Genomic DNA, 18,678 nt, shown 5'->3' with positions numbered 1-18,678 from the left:
GGGGGCATACCTTCTAATTACTACTACTACTACTAATAACTCACTGCAGCACCAAGCCACCCGAGGCCAACACAGCTACGCACGCTCCTCCTCCAACCTAATCTATTTAAAGCCTCCCTCTTTACAACCTCCCAGGAAGTTCCCATTTCCTTTAAATCTTTATTTATGACATCCTCCCAACCCAGACAAGGACGACCTGCTTTCCGTGTAGCTTCAGACGGTTGGCCAAAAAGAATCTTCGGTAATCTGTCATCCTTCATCCGTAGAACGTGGCCTAGCCATCTCAACCGTTCTTTCATTATAGCCCCAGAAAGCGGGATTGAACCACACTTTTCGTACAACCTACTGTTTGAAATACGGTCAGTCAGCCGGGTACCCAGAACAATCCGTAGGCAATTTCTCTGGAAAACATCTAGTAAATTTTCATCTGCTTTTCGGAGTACCCATGCTTCAGAGCCATATTTGACCACTGTCATCACTGTAGCTTCCAATATTCTAATCTTGGTTTGTAGACTTATCTTTCTATTCTTCCAAACTTTTTTTAACTGTAAAAAAAAAACCCTGAGCTTTAGCTATTCTACTTTTAGCATCTTCACTGCTCCCACATCTTTACTAATAATACTACCAAGGTAACTGAAGCTCCCAACCTGATCAATCTTTTACCTTCTAATTGGCTAAAATAATTCAAAATGTACTCACTTTCAGGTACAGATCTTTCCGGGCGACATTATTTGAGACTTCGCTTTCTAGAAAGGTTCGGGTTCCCATCTTGATGTCTAAAACGTACGGATCGCAAAAGTCATATAAGAGATCACGGATTTCAACAAATAGTTCCCCTTTGAATTCCAATTTTCTAAAATATAAAGAGTACATGATAGATAGGACATTCCAAATTCAATGATTCAGTCAAAATAATTTGAGTAAAATTGGTCAAAAACAAAAGAAGGGACAAATGGTAACATGTGTTAACGAAACAATATTGTTTTTTTTTCAAATCAGCAAGATTATATTTATTATCCGTAAGATTATATTACATTTATTATACATATAATAGAAGAAAATTACTATTCAAGCGAAGAACCAACGACAGGAATTGATTGCAAGGTTTTACTAACCTTAGTTAAATAGATTTTCAATGTATTTTCAGTTCCGTAATTTCTTTTATCAGCAAATAAAGGGTCTGCAAATGAGAGCACCTCTATCCGGGTTACTGGCGAATATTTATGTAGAGCATCTTAAAAATTGGGCTTTAAATTTATGCTATTTTTTAAAATGTAGATTGAGGACGTTATATGGATGACATAATATCACTTTGGAATTATACAGAAATTGGACACTTCAGAAATTTACAGTTTACCCAAGAAATTGAAAATAAAGTACTGGTTCTAGAAGCGTTAATTATTCGTAGTATTGATAAACCGGCTTTTACTATCTACAGAAAACCAACGCAAAACAATAGATATCTTCATTTTAAATCAAATCCCCCCTCAAAGTCAAAAGAACAGTTGTAACTTCTCTCGTTGATAGTGTCCTGTACATTTGGTCCGATTCTCACATCACAACAGAAACAAATTTTATCAGAGATATGCTTTTTGGAAACGGGTATCGCATTCTTTTTATAAATAAAACAATTAGCCTTAAACTAAAAAGACACTCCCATAAAATCAAAGGTCTTTTACCATATGAGGCTCCCAATAAGGCTTAAAATATAAAATATCTTCCATACATCCCAATAATCACAACAAATTAAAAAAAAATGCTTGCACAAAAATAATCTGTACGTAGTATTCACTAATAATTTTAAAATCTTATGTTTCTTAAACTCTGGTAAAGGTAAAACCCCAGTTACTCGCCAGAGAGTGGTATATTAAGTACCATGTGACTGCGGCAATTACTATGTTGGTAGAACCCATCAGAATTTGGGAAAACGCTTATAACAGCACAAAGAGGGCACAAAAAAGCCTTAATTTCTAATATAGTAATAAATCCTTTGAATCTGCTTTTAAGTAGCCATATTTTTAATAGCCCCAGCCACACAATTCTGAAAAATCCTCTCTCATTAGTAATGACTTAGGCATAGGGATTTGGGAGAGTACTCACTAAATGCTTTATATACAAATTTAATTTAAATGATTTAACGAAAGATATTACAAAATCAAAAGACAATACTAATGAACCTGCTACAAAAAGGCCTTTGAGTCAAAATGTGCAAGATTAGCATTGGAAGCGTGTATAATTTTTTTTTAGATTTAATAGTCGTATTTTAATGTAAGTTTCTCTTTTATATTTTCATTTGTGCTATGCTGAAGGTGACCCTTGGACGTAGCGTCGAAATATTCATTTAAAGTTTTAAATTCCACTGTCTTACGGAAAATATTCCCAATTGTTCTACTTGTTATTTGTTGTTTATGATCGAAAGGCAGTGTGGTCTTCGTCACTTTTAAGGATTCTTGTCATTTTCGCAACCCTGGTCTTGTGATTTGAAAATTTCAGAAAGGGATTTGAAAGCAAACAGCATTCATTCAGACCTAGTAGAACACAAGCCATTTACTGACCTACATTTTTTCTAACTTTTTAATAATCGTATTTAACTGATTATAATTCATGTCTATATTTTGAAGGTAGCCGCCAAAAGTCAAGGAGTTTAAGGGTCAATTTCTAAGGATATAAATTCATTATTTAAAAACAAATAGCAATACTGAAGAACCAGTAAATTCACCAAGCACCAAACGTGGATTACCCATTGTCACACCTTAATGTGGGAGCAATACCCTGATGTGGGTTGAATTGGTAGACAACTCGACTTGATAAATGTGCAATAATACCTGGTTTGATCCATAAACACAAACTTTCCACCAGCTAAGTCCTTTTAATACATACAAAAAAGGATTATAGGGAAGTTTTACATATACAACTTGTTTAAAAAAACCATAACCTTAAATAAATAATCACACAAACCATTCTTTTCGAAAAGTCACCAAGGCTACGCCAAAAAGTCTTCCCCCAAGAAAAAATCTCAAAAGCACTTAAGGAAATTCAAGATCCAGAAAGAGCTAGAATTTCAACCCCTTTTCACTTTAGTCAAAAAAAACATCTTGAAGAACATCACCCTCGCCCCCTTCACTTGTAGAATCTTCAACGGCCGTTGTTGGCTGTGCCCATTCGTTTATGCTTATCCATACAATTTGACGTTATATTTACCTTTGTATTCAGTATCTTCAAACCTTAAAAAATCAAATAAAATAATCGATTTCCTTTTAAACACCACTCATGGGTTTTTCTTTCACTCCCTCCTTATCTAATCCGAGTCTTGCTTAAATCCACAAGGAAGAAAACGAAAGACAATGGACACTGATAAATGATACCTGGCTAATTGCTGAGTAAATAACTATGTGCGTCATTGGCCTTTTTTAAGGTACAAACATAAGTATTTCCGAGATACGAAGATAAATCAGTAATCTGCAATATCAATATCACCAGTTGCATGGACCTATTAAATTTTCATTGATAAATATGATTGAAAATATAAAACCTTAGAATAGGAAAATCCTTAGTTATCTACATTTTTTTCAGTGTCAAGGAATAAACACAATTCTGGAAGAAGAAAACACTGGTACTATTGCTACTATGAATTCGATGCTGTGTCTAGCCGCTCACAAGCACTAATAAACACTTCCTCTCAATCCTTCCCTGGTTAAAGCTTCTAGTATAGCTGAGTCCAAAGAAATACAAAAACAGCTCAAGCCTTTTATCCTGCCAGTCTTTCCAATCTTATCCTACCAGGTTTCCAAGTCCATAATTTCTCGCTCTCCTATACATGTGAACAAAATCCTTACGCAGTTTTTTTCTTACTAGTTATCGCTATTCATTATTTCTGCATCACTTCAAATGATCGTTCAACAAGAATTTACTCTACCCCGTCAATCACTATATTTTCCAAAAAAAGTGGAAAGGTATTCCGCCTTAACTTTAAGGGCGTTGGGTTTTTGTCTTTTTGTATTATGAAATATTTATTTTATCATAATTGGGACACGGAATTTGTGTATTCCGAAAACGTACCCCAACAATATAAGCTTATTGCAGAAAAATGTGTTGCCAATTTTGGGAGGGCAATTTCTTGCAAAACAGTTTGCAAGAGAGCAGTAGATCCGGACTGAGTGAGATACTTAACCTTAAACAGGGTACCTCATCCTGAAAATTAAAGCTTGCTCTAAAAATTGGACATACAAAAATTAATTTATGTCTGAGGTAGCAAGAACAGTATGAAACTTGAAGTAGAAGCAGTAGCAGACGTGGCTTGTCTCAAAATGCTTGATTTACAATTTGGTATTCCTTGTCTTGTCCACTCAGAGTGGGTTTTACTTGTGGGAAGGAAATGAGTTTTTTGTACTTGCGGTTTAAGCAGTTCTCTTTAATAATATACTAAAAGGGTAGGCTTGAGCCACTTCTTTCATAGAGAGTAACCAGGTAGGTAGCAATATCTAACTTAGAAGCATTCTTATTATTATTAATTAAATACAATGTATCTTAAGCGAGTACGTTAGATGGATTCACCAAACTTTAAAGGCTAAAACTGACGGTTTCTTGAAATATATACTAAAGGTTCATATCAATGCTCATAATAAGCTCATATAGATCTATTGGTATAATTAATATTTGATGCCCAGACTTTATGTATGTGTTACTGACATGGTCCGAAATTCGTGAATGTCGACATTCACCGGGTGAATGTCTGCGTCGCCAGTCAAATTTTCCAATTTAATGAAAAGTTTGATGATGAAAGGTTAGGTTAGATTAGGTTTGGTTAGTTTAGGTTTTTAACCCATTTCTGAAATTTATAACCAAATGCAACCTAACCTAAACTAACATAATCTAACCTAAATTTAGCTTTTGCCATCATAGCTGGCATAAGACTGTAAAAGCAGACTCTCAAAGCTAATTGAATCCAAGCAGAGAAAAAAGAATTCCGGCCATTCACCGGTAAATGTCAACATTAACCAGATTTCGGACATTCTCTTAGATAGACCAAGAATACCTTTTAACCTTTCTGAACTAGGGTCTTTTTGATAGCTGAGTTTGAACCTTGGGTCTCGTATTTTTGCCACGCTGAGATCAAACCACATGCACCACCACAGGACAGTCTCATTTTAAAAGTGACGGCATCCAACGGTAAAATAAAATAATTCCAAAGAAGCAAAATACACGTGAATTTAAACTATAAATACTTTCAAACAATAAAACATACTACCAAAATTGTAATAACTGAAATTATAATTCCTAGTTCTTAATATGGTTTTAGACTCCAATAATTCACTCTAACATCCCAATGCGTGTAAATAAATACATAAAGAAATAGCAAACGTTAAAAAGCCGTAGGTAACCCCCCAGAAAATGTTCAAGTGGATGTTTTGAAGGAACCATTGTAGTGTCGGAAAACTACCCTGGTTGTTCACCCACCCCCAAAATGTAAAAACTCAAAACAACTCACGTGAGTCTTTAAGCCTTAAACGAATAGTACCTGAGCAAGAGAATTTCATTTATATTAAAGTTCGGTTGCAATAATTAGAAAGAGGGTGAATACCTTTAATTTTATGAGAGGGGAAAAACTGAACAGCAAATTTGGGGGTCGGTTGACAGTTTGATATTAGTCACCTTTTTTTTTAGAAAAAATTTGTATAGACCTTGTATAGATTTGTATATAGATTTTATTATAGATTTGTATATTAAGATTCAAAGGAGATATTGGAATATGGAATCCATAAACATAAGCCAAATGCAATTGTTTGAAGTAGGGAATTATCTTTACTTTATTATAATATCAAGTCTTACTCAGCTACGAAGAAGTCAATGAACAAACTGATCTGAATATACCAGGGTTGGGAAGAAGTTGTACAGATAGAGCTACTTCTGTTCCTACTTCAGAGTAAGCTACTTTCCCTTGTCATCTTAAAACGTCCCATGAATTACTCCTTTCTTTTATTTGTGATATTGGTAATAAATTAATACTAGTAATAATCCTGTGGTAATCACTAACCCGAATTAAAATGGCAAGTGCTCGGCCACAAGCTGGAGGGGGGGTATCTTAGGGCACACCCCAGTAGCAACGGAGGACGATTATATTCTCGCAAAATATCCTACATTTTTCAATAGTTTACATCTTTTTTCTTCTATTTTTATCACTGCCATTCTTGCCGAAATAAATAGCTACATACACGGCTTCTGTAGCTACATTTTTTTTCAATTAAATTTGAGCTTCCACAATACAAAAATATATAAAGATTTCACTTGAAGATAAAATATGCTTCAGCATCCAATTTTTTTTCTACATAACAAGAGAAATAAGGAGTAAAAAAAATATTTTTCTACATAGAAAGCCAGTTTTCATTATTCCGGCTCCAAGCCCCGGATAAGACTGACAGCTAACCTGTAAAACTTGGGCACAATTCCAACAGCTGAATCTTTCATAAGCTTCTCATACATTTCTGACTCATTGCAATCGTGTAGACGCTTCCATAAGGTTCCAGGACCAGCAGGAGTGAGGGAACCAGGATGACCCGACAACTGTATCCAAATCCTACGCCTTGCCTCACAGGGTCCCTTTTCTTTCACTAAAATGTCAGATGCTGGAGCAGAAAGATCTAAGGCATTCTAGAAAAATAAAAGAAGACTTGTTACTCTAAAAGACGGCAAAGTTTAAGAACTTGGGAAATTTAAGAACTAACTACAGCAGTGGAACGTGTCAGGAAATATAAGTTAAATAGGTTGTAGAAAAATATTTTTGAGTACTTACGTATTATACCTAACACACCCAAAAACCGAAGTTAGGTTAATTTAAATGAAACAATTCTCACATCATAATATGCAGAATAATTGTAGCTAACACATTTTGGATGCAGACTCGCTATACTTTACCCCCCCCCCTTAATGTGCAAATATATAAGCTCAAATTATATATTTTCCAGCTATTCATGCGATACATCTCTCTTGTTTCAACCCTTGTACCTGTAAATTGAATCATTAATGTGACGAAACAAAAACTAGAAAAACAAGTTATGGGTGACAGAAATACATTGAATACATATAATTTGGGCTATATATTTGAACATTTGGGGGGGGGTTATTGGGGGTATAGCGGGCCTGCATGCAAAATGTATGAACTACAATTATTCTCCATATTATAAAGTAAGAATTGTTTCGTTAAGATTAACCGAACTTCACTTCTTAGGCGTGTTTGGTATAATACGTAAGTACCATTTTTTGCGCGTACTTAAAATTCAAAATGAATAGAATAAAAACATATCCTAAAGTTAGGCATCTTAGCATGTGCATAACAGGGAGTTGTTGACTTCTAAACGTCACGTGCATTGGGTAGCGCGCGCCGCGTGGGGCAGAAGGAGGCATGGAAAGCAGAACAGTGCCACATGTGGTGCAAAGAGGTACAGTAGGATAAAAACAAATCACACGTAATGGAATAATGGCATAGAAGGAAGAATTCAGGTGGCAGAGAGTTGCTTATCTCTCGGATTATCAGCCAATGTTCAGCATATAAATTTAGAAAATTGGACATGTGCCTTTTTACAGTAAGCAAAAGCGACCCTAATGCAAAGAAAAGACCAGGAGCCTAATAAACTTATCAGCATCTCATACCATTTACAAACTAATGTTTAGAGACTTATTTATAAACTTTACATTGGGCATCAACAAATTGTTAATAGGAATATATCATTATTATCCCTTCTCAACTCAAAATGGGATGATAGTCAAATTAAATTCGAAGTTAGCAGCCATACGCCCCAAAATCGAAAAACTAAATAGGCTATATCAGTGTGTTAATTCAAAAGACGTTATCTGATTTGTTCCAATCAAAGTTTAGAAGACATCCTCTGAAATTCGGCAAACTCGATCAATTCTTCCAATGTATGTTTTCTTATCTAATTTTATTCTCAAAATATTAAAACAGTTTATGAATTTTTGGTACTTATGTACTACACGAGAAATACTAGAGAATTTGGATCACGAACATGAGATATTACCCGTTTTTCAGGGTTTTAATACCAGACAATTGTCCAGAAATTAGAAATACATTGTATCTATATTTTAACTAAGTATTTAGTTGGTATTTTGGTTAGGTTAGGTTAGTTTAGGCTACGTACTTAATATAATGCGCTCTGAGAGGTCCCCCTTCCATAATTCTTGATTCTAGTTTTCACAATTTTGTTAATGAAGTATTATATTTTCGTCGTATTTTGTTTTATTTCATTAGCATTTACCAAACTCTACTTCTCGAGTGTTTCTCATAAATACATAAGTACCGGATTTTCTTTTTTTATCTTCTTTTCTTGTTTGCTGAATCGATTGTAAATCTAACCTTTGGATATAAATATTATTTTTCCCTTATCTTGGCAGCCTACAAATCTAACACGAATATAAGAACTATGGCTAGCAAGTCAAAAACCCAAAACAGATTTCAATTTCCCCCTCTTCTGAAAAAAACTATGTCGCATAGGGTGACCTCTTTTGAGCTATCACAGCCGATATGAGTTATTCGATACATAACTAACTAGGTAAATAATTTCTTAGACCACACTGCTTTTCCATTTACGAAAAATTAAACAATAGAAAACGGAGTTTAAAAGTAAAAGATAACGGGTCATACAAAAGGGGGTATACAAAATTCCATGATCTTGTGGTAAATTTTATGTAGGTAGAACACAGCAGAATTTAAAAAAATAGGCTACAGCAACACACAAATGCCATAGATTGCTTGCTAAGTCATAATAAAACCTGAAACATTTGAATCCGCTATAGCGGAACACGTGTATAATTTTCCTCTTCACAATATTTTATTTGGTCAGACAAAAATTGTTGATACGCCTGTAGGACTTTTACAAAGTTTCAGAGAAACTATAGAAATAAAAAAGATTATCTATGGGGGTATTAGTATTAATAGAGATGAAGGGGATTTTAAGACATGTTCAATTTATAATAGTTTAATTAAAGATCAGGTAAAAACTTCAACGAGTAGTGATTTACACAATTGTCCTGAAACAAGTGATAACCTTGCTAACGAATGTCAAAGTAAGGTCAATGCTGTGAGAAGTCAATTGACTGTAGCTAAACTAGCAAACGAAAAAATCCATTCAATTTATAATTCATAATTTTGTTCATTAATCTGTAAGTCTTCTTTATGGGTGATGGACCTGGGGTTTGCTGACCTTCTTTTTTTTTCAAGTAAACATGATTTTCATTTCTAATAGATTCCCATTTATACACCGATTGTGAAGAGGAGAGACCCATGGTTTCACTATAAACATTTGCTTTGTTTTTTGTTGTTGTTTTTTTCAGTTCTTACCATCAGTGCTGGGAGTTATGTTTATAATGTGAGTTGTTCTTTTTTTTCACGTGTTTAGTTGTTTGTTTTTTTTGTTTATTGTTTTTTTTTAGTGTGTTATGTTTAAAAAAAATTTCTTTTTTGTCGTTTGTATTTTTTTCCGTTGAGAAAGGCTTCCGGACGTGGGCCGAAATATTCGGAATATTTTTATAATTTTTTTGTAGTTGAAGTGTAGTTTTAAAATTTTATTTTTTGTTCACTGCTTTGTCGAATTTAAAACCCGTTTTCTCTTGTTTAATTTTTCGTAACTAACTAGGAGCAACTTCCTATATAAATTACCTTGCTTTTACAGAAAATATCAAAATATCTTGCTTTTACAGAAAATATCAACAAAAATAAAAAGATAAAAAGACATAACTACACGAAGAATCCGAAAAAGAGCAAAATCATATAGGCTATAGGCTACAATTGCTTTTTTATGTCTTACGATTTTGTAAACAGGTGTAACCATCTGAGTTCTTACAACCGCGTTCCATTGATGTTCGTTTTTTTGTTGTAAAAATGAGATGAAAATTTTAATATGTTTCAGTTTCTATCTACACAACAAAATATAAATCTAAAAAAAAGGATCTTGAGCTGATTGGGACTACAGGTCTCATTAGGTGTACTATTGTCCCATATTATCAATCAAAAATATGCATAGTTTAAGTGTATGTGTTCAATGTAATAGGCTGTTACATTAACTAGCCGCCTTCATAGATAGTTCTAGCATAGCTCACTAAAATGAAGAAGGGTACGAAATAAAACCTGTGACTAAGAACTATACCAAATTACCCATTCAGATTGCTCGAATTCTTTGTATGCACTTCAATACTGAGTTACTCGTGCAATGAAGTCAAGGCTATGATCCGGTTTTATATAGGAAATGATTCTTCAAAATGGAAATTGATCTCGGCATCAACAACTATAGCCCATCAGACTGCTTCAACCAGGCACGCACACACGAATTTATATCAGACGGTTATAGTCCATCTTTCGGGCAGCCCGAATATGCCAAGATAGAAAAACAAGCAAATTATGTATGAAAAGTATTAGAAGAATTGTGCAGTCAGAAAAATATGCTCTTTAACATCCCCCCCCATCTTCCAAGACATTCGCACATAGAAATAGGTCAAATACCACAGACCTCATTTGCCTGCATCAAACACCTTATAGATAGATAGATAGATAAGTGTATTTCAAAAACCCGTGGGCCATATACACACAAAATATAAATAAATAACAGACAAGCAAGGAAATTAACAACAGTACGAACACGCACAAAAAAAAAAAAAAAAAAAAAAAAAAAAAAACAAACAGAATTCAACGCAAAAAGTACCTAATCTAACTACAAAAGAAATTAATCATATAAAACTTTTTCTTCTTATTAAAGATTTTTCTATATATATACTCCCACTCGAAATATTGTGGTTGGGTTACTATTTTGTAGAATACCCGGAAGCATCAAATTAATCCCATGCAAATAAATTTCCCGTAAATCCAAGAGCACCGGGCATTTCCGGAGAAAATGATCCAAGTCTTCATCATCATCTTTACAAAGAGGACAAAGATACCGCCTAGCAGGACCAACTATCATTTTATTTTTGTCGAACGTTTTTTGCCTGTTCTGGATTGGAAGACAATTTGCCCTAAGCTGAATCCAACGACGTAGAATCATAGACGGTAAATTAAGTTTAAAATAAACTTCCTCCCCAAAACTAGGTTTTGCCTGATTATAATGTTGTAGGGTTGTAGAATCAAGAACCAGCCCTTGCCAATGCTGAATTTCCTGACTCTCTAATATAAATCGTACCTGGCTTTCTAAATTTGCTGGTACATCGCGAGAGCAAAGACCATTATTCCATAAATAAGGCATTCCTACTTTTTCTAGTAATGATTTAATTTGGGATGGCCACGAGGTTTTTAAACCACATTTCAACATCTCTTCATATATACTAAGCTCCAATTCACGGTAAGGAAAAAAACTGACAGAAATGACGAGCTTTGTCCTGTAGTCTTGAGGGTCTTATTGGCGAAAATTATTACTAATATCAACTGAAAAAGCAAGATATTTCAAAATCGACTATGGCTCCAATGTCCTATTCAGCTGATCTCAATAAACTGGCATTACAAATTGTTTCTCAGTTAAGATTCTGCGACATTTCGAACATACTATTTATCTTAGGCAGTGACTGATTTATAAAAGAAAGGATACGATGGAACTTTTTGGTTGTTTGAAACCATGGCACTTAAACCCCCTAGCAAGCGACACTTACAACTAGCAGCGCAAATTCACTTTCCAAGTCTTGCCAATCTATCTCTAATATCAGTCTAGCAGCTTTCCGCTACTCAATGATATCAGATGGAAAGCTAAGCCATCTTCGCAAGCCAGATCGCTAATAACGCTCTATACTGCTTTTGAATTTGAGCTGGAAATACAGTTCAGATCTGCTTTCGCATATGTATATGGAATATTCTGCCCACAAAGAACACACCCATAAAGCTGGTTTATCTTGTTGGATCTATCTAATTCTTAAACATACTGTCCTAATTAACTTTCAAAACTGCCAAAGCCCAACCTCCCCCCTTGTGCAAATGCCTGACCATGCTTTAAACTTATAAGTTATCCTGTTGTAGCATTTTAGGCAACATAATTTAAAAGAAAGCAACATTATTGTGCCTAAAAAAGAAAAACTTGTGACGATCGATTTCGAATATTTTGCTTGCTCTTAGTTTTGCAACGGCAAGACGTGGCTTACTTAAATGTGCTGGCATAGCAAATTCTCTACGATAATAAAATCTCAACTTAGTAGCTTTAGAAGCTGAGACTTTGGTATTATAGTAAATATCTTGTATGGTAGACCCTTATATCAGACCTGAAACGCTTAACGTCCAACTAGGCTATAACAATGGTTGCACATTGGCTAGGTAGGCCCACCTAAGGGTACACTCACTCATGTCACAATATTTAAAAGGACTTGTGCCTCTGACAATGCCTGCTTAAAAACTTCAAAATTAGGTGGTAATAATGCATTAAAGGTTAAAAAATCCTTCATTTTTTCAGTAAACCCTTCTCTCCAACTCGTTTGATCTTGCCTGGCCTGCCCTAAGATTTTAAATTGTTGTTGAGATGTTGTCATTCGGGTGTTTAATCCTTCCAAACTATAGTATTTAAGTACTAATAGTAACTACAAGTCCGTAACAGAGTATTACGAGTTATTGTGCTTAATATTTATAAATTTGCCCGCGAGGTCAAAATATCAAACAGTTCGTGGTAACGAACTGTAGTAAGGAGCGACCCGGCTCAATAGTAAACGAAACTCTAAAAAACGGAATTTCGATGCTAAAAGATATATCAAAAGAATCGGATTTTTATGCTGATTTTAAATATATAAGTTTCATCAAATTTAGTCTTTGTCATCAAAAGTTACGAGCCTGAGAAAATTTGCCTTATTTTGGAAAATAGGGGGTAACACCCCCTAAAAGTCATAGGATCTTAACGAAAATTACACCATCGCATTCAGCGTATCAGAGAACCCTATAGAAAAAATTTCAAGGTCCAATCTACAGAAATGTGGAATTTCGTATTTTTTGCCAGAACACAAATCACGGGTGCGTGTTTATTTGTTTTTTTTTGTGTTTTTTTTTTCCCAGGGGTCATCGTATCGACCAAGTGGTCCTAGAGTGTTTCAAAAGGGCTCATTCTAACGGAAATGAAAAGTTCTAGTGCCCTTTTTAAGTGACCAAAAAAATTGGAGGGCACCTAGGCCCCCTCCCACGCTCATTTTTTCCCCAAAGTCAACGGATCAAAATTTTGAGATAGCCATATTGTTCCGCATAGTCGAAAACCATAATAACTATGTCTTTGGGGATGACTTACCCCCCACAGTCCCTGGGGGAGGGGCTGCAAGTTACAAACTTTGACCAATGTTTACATACAGTAATGGTTACTGGGAAGTGTACCGACCTTATCAGGGGGATTTTTTTGGTTTGGGTGTGGGGTTCAGGGGAGGGGGCTATATGGGAGGATCTTTCCTTGGAGGAATATTTCATGGGGGAAGAGAAATTCAATGAAAAGGGCGCAGGACTTTCTAGCATTACTACAAAAAAAAAACAATGAAAATGTAAACATGAAAAAGTTTTTTCAATTGAAAGTAAGGAGAAGCATTAAAACTTAAAACGAACAGAGATTATTACGCATATGAGGGGTTCTAAAAATACTCTACCATAAAGAGCGAGGTATTTAGGAGGAGATAAATACTTCGCTCTTTATGCTAAATCTTTTTTAAATAATTTCAACTATTTATTCTACGGCCTTTCTGATTCAAGGGTCATTCTTAAAGAATTGGGATAAAACAAGATTTAGTGTGAAGAGCGAGGTATTAACGAGGGGACCAACCCCCTCATATATATAATCAAAAACATAAGAATATAAAAGTTTGTTACGTAAGTTAATTCTTAAGTTATGTATTTTTTTTTACTAATAAAAACGTTCGTTAAAAATAAAAGATCTAGTTGCTTTTTTAAGTAACCGAAAAATTGGAGGGCAACTAGACCTCCTTCCCCACCCCTTATTTCTCAAAATCGTCTGATCAAAACTAAGAGAAAGCCATTTAGCCAAAAAAAGAATTAATATGCAAATTTCATTTTTATAATTTATGTACGGAGAGCCAAAACCAGACATGCATTAATTCAAAAACTTTCAGAAATTAAATAAAAAAAACAAGTTTTTTTAAATGAAAGTAAGGAGCGAAATTAAAACTTAAAACGAACAGAAATTACTCCGTATATGAAAGGGGCTTTTCCTCCTCGACACCCCGCTCCTTGCGCTAAAGTTTGATTCTTTCTCGCAACTCTACTTTTTAAAACAATAAAAAACTTTAGCGTAAGGAGCGGGGTGTCGAGGAGGAAAAGCCCCTTTCATATACGGAGTAATTTCTGTTCGTTTTAAGTTTTAATTTCGCTCCTTACTTTCATTTAAAAAAACTTGTTTTTTTTATTTAATCTCCTCTTAAAGCACAAGATTTGTGTTATCATCACAGCTTAGATACCAATATTGGTATCTAAAATGTGGTTCTATAGATAGTATAATTTCAGCTTTTACGTTGTATACTGAATACACAAAATCCCGTTGGACGCTGGGTCCAATGGTTTCCAGTTTTGGTCAGAATGTGCTTTCTCAATTAAATAAAAAAAAAACCGTCGGATAGCTTACTTTCCATTCAGATCTTCAAGACAAAAATAAATGTTGTATTTTACAATGTTGTTTTCTTTTTTCACTAATAAGTCTACTACGCTTTGGTTTGATCAAAGCTTACTTTTCCAGCTCAATCAAAATGCTGACGATCTGATTGCAAGTTTGCTGATGACAATGACACTTATCATATTTGCATACGGGAATCTTGCTCCCAAATGAAAGTAAAACATTGCTCAATATTGACAAATTTTCTCTCTTGTATCTCTAAGATCATTTGATAGAGAAAAATTAGGAAAGTGTCCTCTGAAGAATTCTCGTCTGTTATACTGGCTAACCACAACTGTAAGTGTTTGATAACGAAGACCAAGGATACACCAGCAAGTAATTAATAACGCCGCAAACCTTACTATTAAAATAATAATAAAAATAACGGTATTTACGAAGAAAAAAATATTTTACCAGAACAAGCAAATACGACACTTTTTTTTTTCTCCCGCGACATTTGAAACAAAAAACAATCAACTAGAACACTTAATAGGGATACAGGGAGATTGAGCCATGGCTAGTGTATTAGGATTTTATATTATAATGATTATCTTTATAAGGATCTGGCTATTGTGGTAAAAAAAAGACAAACGAGGAATAAATTATATAAAGATAATACAAGAACAGAACCTATCTTAGTCAACTTGGCAAAAACCCGTTTACTTGTATTCTTGTTGGACCGGTTTGATGGTCCTAATTTCACTGATCAGTTTAATTCAGTCAGATTCAAATTTACTGATTTCTAGTCAAAGATCTTTCTCATAAAGGCATTTATTTTTATTCTCTAGCTTCAATGGTTTACTTCCCAAGGTCTTTCCCGTTTTTTGCTGGTTAGGTTTTTGCGCTAACCTATTAGTTAGCCTTAGTTGTTCACACACAAGAATTGTTGGCAATTAGAACCACATATTTTTAACCTTATCTTTGCAATGGTAAGCCGATAACCAACGTCAAATAAATAGAGGAGGGGGAGTTGTTGCTGTGCAAAACGGATGCTTAAAAGAGTATTAGATGAAGAACAAAACAGCTGAGCCTTCACTGTTTTGACCAGTTCTAAATTACCAACAAATAATTGCATTTTGTATTTGAAAAAATGAAATCCACAGCCCCCCCCCCCATTAAAAAATGAAACCCATGTCCCTAGATGAAAAATCTGGAACAAACAAATTAAAATTTGAACTTCACAACACATTTATTTGGACACAATCCCCCTCCCTCAAAAATGTCCCCTGTTACACACCCCCCACTTGAAATACTTTCCCACGCAAGAAAGGATTTCTATACAAAAAAAGTACGTGTAAGCACATAGAAAATTAAAACACATTCAATGAACAAAAACGGGTATTGAGTCGGCAGTAGGTCTACTCTACCTAGTAATCACTCCTGCTACCACGCTATAAAAGGCACAAATATGAGCCCTATTTTTAATTCCCACCAAGTTTGATTGGGATTCCCTTTGTCTTCCCTAGAGAGGTCGAACTGATCATGTGCTGTTGCTTCTGATTTAAGTTCATGGATACCCATAAGCTGAATTTTATGGGGGGAGGCTATGAAAAATACTTTTTATCCTTGAATATCCGTATATGATTCATTCACACGATTTTCCCTTTAAAATGTAAATGGCAGGGAAAAGGGGGGGGTTAAGTTTGATTGAGATTCTATAACCCTTTTTGGTATATTCCTTAATGACTAGTATTTAGGTTTATCTCAACAAAGTGTGCAAACATTTAAAATAAAAGTTAACCAAAACATCACAGTTATTACCGCTTAACACGTCATAGCTATAATACATTCAGAAATAATTTTTCTGCCACTTGCCATAAAGCTTCAAAGGTTTAAACAACAATTACCCACAATTTTGTTTGTTGCACGAAATTTGTTTCGTAACCGAATTGGTGCAAACAAAGGCGGATCAAGAGAAAAATCTGTGGGGGGGGGGCAATGTGACAAGAGCTCCTATAATTGACCAAATTGACAAGTTTATTTAAAAAAGAGAGTGAAAACAGAAAAAAACAGGGAGTGGGGACACCGGAAAAATCTCGGGGGAGTCCGGGGTCCCCAGACCCCCCCCCGGATCCGCAGTGGGTGCAAATACAAGGTGCAACATCTTTATTACAGAGATTTTAACTTACACTAAGGCAAAATCCTTCAAAGATCAGTTATTCGACGAAAATAACAGTCACATATGTGAATTAGTTTTATAATAACAGTTAGTAAAAGTACTTAAGAAATGGCAGCACTGGCAAGAAGCCCAATTTGACCTTCCCTTAGCTAATATATACGCACTGGTCTTAATAATAAATGAGGCAACCAAATAAAATTAGTAACTGATAAGAAAGGAAACTGGCGCTTTAACGCAGAAGAAACTACTGGTGCCACTGACGGTGCAGCGTTACCCTGCAGAATCAGAAAAAACAAGCTTAAATTAATGAAGTACATTTTGAGGTTAAATTCTAGGTATGAGTTTACATGGATCCAGCCTAACTTAATTAACTTTATGATTTTGCTGGGTAAAGCTAGATGGCGTTGGAAAGTGTTTTCCAACAAGTCAAGTTTCCTCTCTTATAAGTTTCCTATACTCGTAGGCCAACTTACGAGAGCTAGGATGTGAAGTATTGGTAATTTATCACAAGAATCTCCAAGCATTTGAACATCAGATTCATATTTGTCTTCAGATCGCGAATGGCGACGTCGCGGCGTCGAAATCGTCTCGCCTTTTAAACATCGCGTTACAGCCGTCCGTCGCCACCTTTTCACAAAACTTTCACTACGTGTGACTGGTTTTGAGCCATTCAATTCTCGCTGAGGGTCCTAAAAGATACATTCAGCAAAAAAGGACATTACCAAATGAACACAAATTTATTGCAAGGATGGAAAGGCCAATTTGTTAAAACAACATAAATAAACAGATTGTTTGGCAAAAACAAGAAATCACGGGGAAAAAAGTAAACACAACAAGATTTTTAGAGATACTATAGAACATAACAGCAAAAAGGCGACATAAACACCTATACAAACTTATTTTGTTTATTTATCGCAACGTTCATTTATTTAAGGCAAAATTCATCGCAGCATTTATGCGAGATGAACAATGGTCAAAATTTAAATTCGCTTCAACCATCATTATTCATAGACTCGTTTTTAAACTCGAATGAAGCCAGAATTGGTACTTCAATGATTTTTTTTCATATTAAGATTAGCTGTTGAACTCCATTTTGGCCACCGCAGACCATAAGGGACATATTAGCCTCAGCTTTACAACCATACACTGCTTTAGTGTATTTTCACAATAGCTCGCAAAACCATCCGTCACTGTGATTTTCAGGTGGTTAGGTGAAACTCAGCTAGGCTTGCATGTAGGGGGCAACGGGAGGAAGGAAGGTGCTAATAGGCACAACCTTTTCCCTTAAAATTTCCGGGTTTTAAAGCTTTTCCCATGTTGCCCCAATTTTCAACTATTTTACCTGCTTTTTCTGGGATAAAACCATTGAACTAGCCTCCTACAAAACCCGTTTTCAGCCAATTCCTTGAAAATGGTAAGGGTCTAACCTCTGCAGTTTTTACGGAAAGTGTGGATTTTAGGCCAGATTGATGAATATGACTTTGCATTTTGGAAAACTTCGTAGAACTCTTGCCTGGGGCCAAAAAGGATGGTTTTTGCCTGTGTTTCTACCCATTTCTGTTCGTGATTTCAGCTGAGTTTATCATTCGGTTTTTCGTACTTGAGATTGCGGTAGAGAAATGGTATCAGATGTACCTCTTAAACTTTCAAAGTTCTCACATTGCTAAAGAAATTAGAGTTTATCCTTTGCTCCTTTCTAAGTAATGACGTTAGAAACTTGGCCTACGGCAAAAAAGTGAACTTTTGAACTGAGACAGATAGATTTTTTTTCGACTGCAGTCGATGGCTCTTGATGAGCTGATAAAAGTATATGTCATCTATTTTTTGGTAGAAAAATTCATTCATGAGATACACCAGTTTGGAAGATTACAACTTCAGTAGTAAGGTACACATTGAAACTAAAATTAGGCTGGTACCAATTGTGAGAAATATAGGGGATTTTTAAGC

The 18,678-nt window shown here is 35.0% G+C and overlaps 1 protein-coding gene across 5 annotated transcripts in view; it reads right to left on the bottom strand.

Annotated features, from left to right (window-relative positions):
* LOC136033901 (inositol-trisphosphate 3-kinase homolog) overlaps positions 1 to 18,678 on the bottom strand; it is a 49,039-nt gene that overhangs the window by 18,473 nt on the left and 11,888 nt on the right. For all 5 annotated transcript variants that reach the window (XM_065714903.1, XM_065714901.1, XM_065714902.1 and 2 more), the window contains exons 2-4: positions 17,205 to 17,420; positions 6,425 to 6,648; positions 700 to 853 (exon numbers count right to left, since the gene is read on the bottom strand). In XM_065714903.1, coding sequence (XP_065570975.1) covers positions 700 to 853; positions 6,425 to 6,648; positions 17,205 to 17,420 — 594 coding nt within the window. The remainder of the gene's footprint in view (positions 1 to 699; positions 854 to 6,424; positions 6,649 to 17,204; positions 17,421 to 18,678) is intronic.

This window comes from Artemia franciscana, chromosome 12, assembly GCF_032884065.1.
Source record: "Artemia franciscana chromosome 12, ASM3288406v1, whole genome shotgun sequence".
NCBI classification, from domain to species: Eukaryota; Metazoa; Arthropoda; class Branchiopoda; order Anostraca; family Artemiidae; genus Artemia; species Artemia franciscana.
The sequence above is the reverse complement of the archived record's forward strand: the minus strand, read 5'-3'. Positions and strand labels throughout refer to the sequence as shown.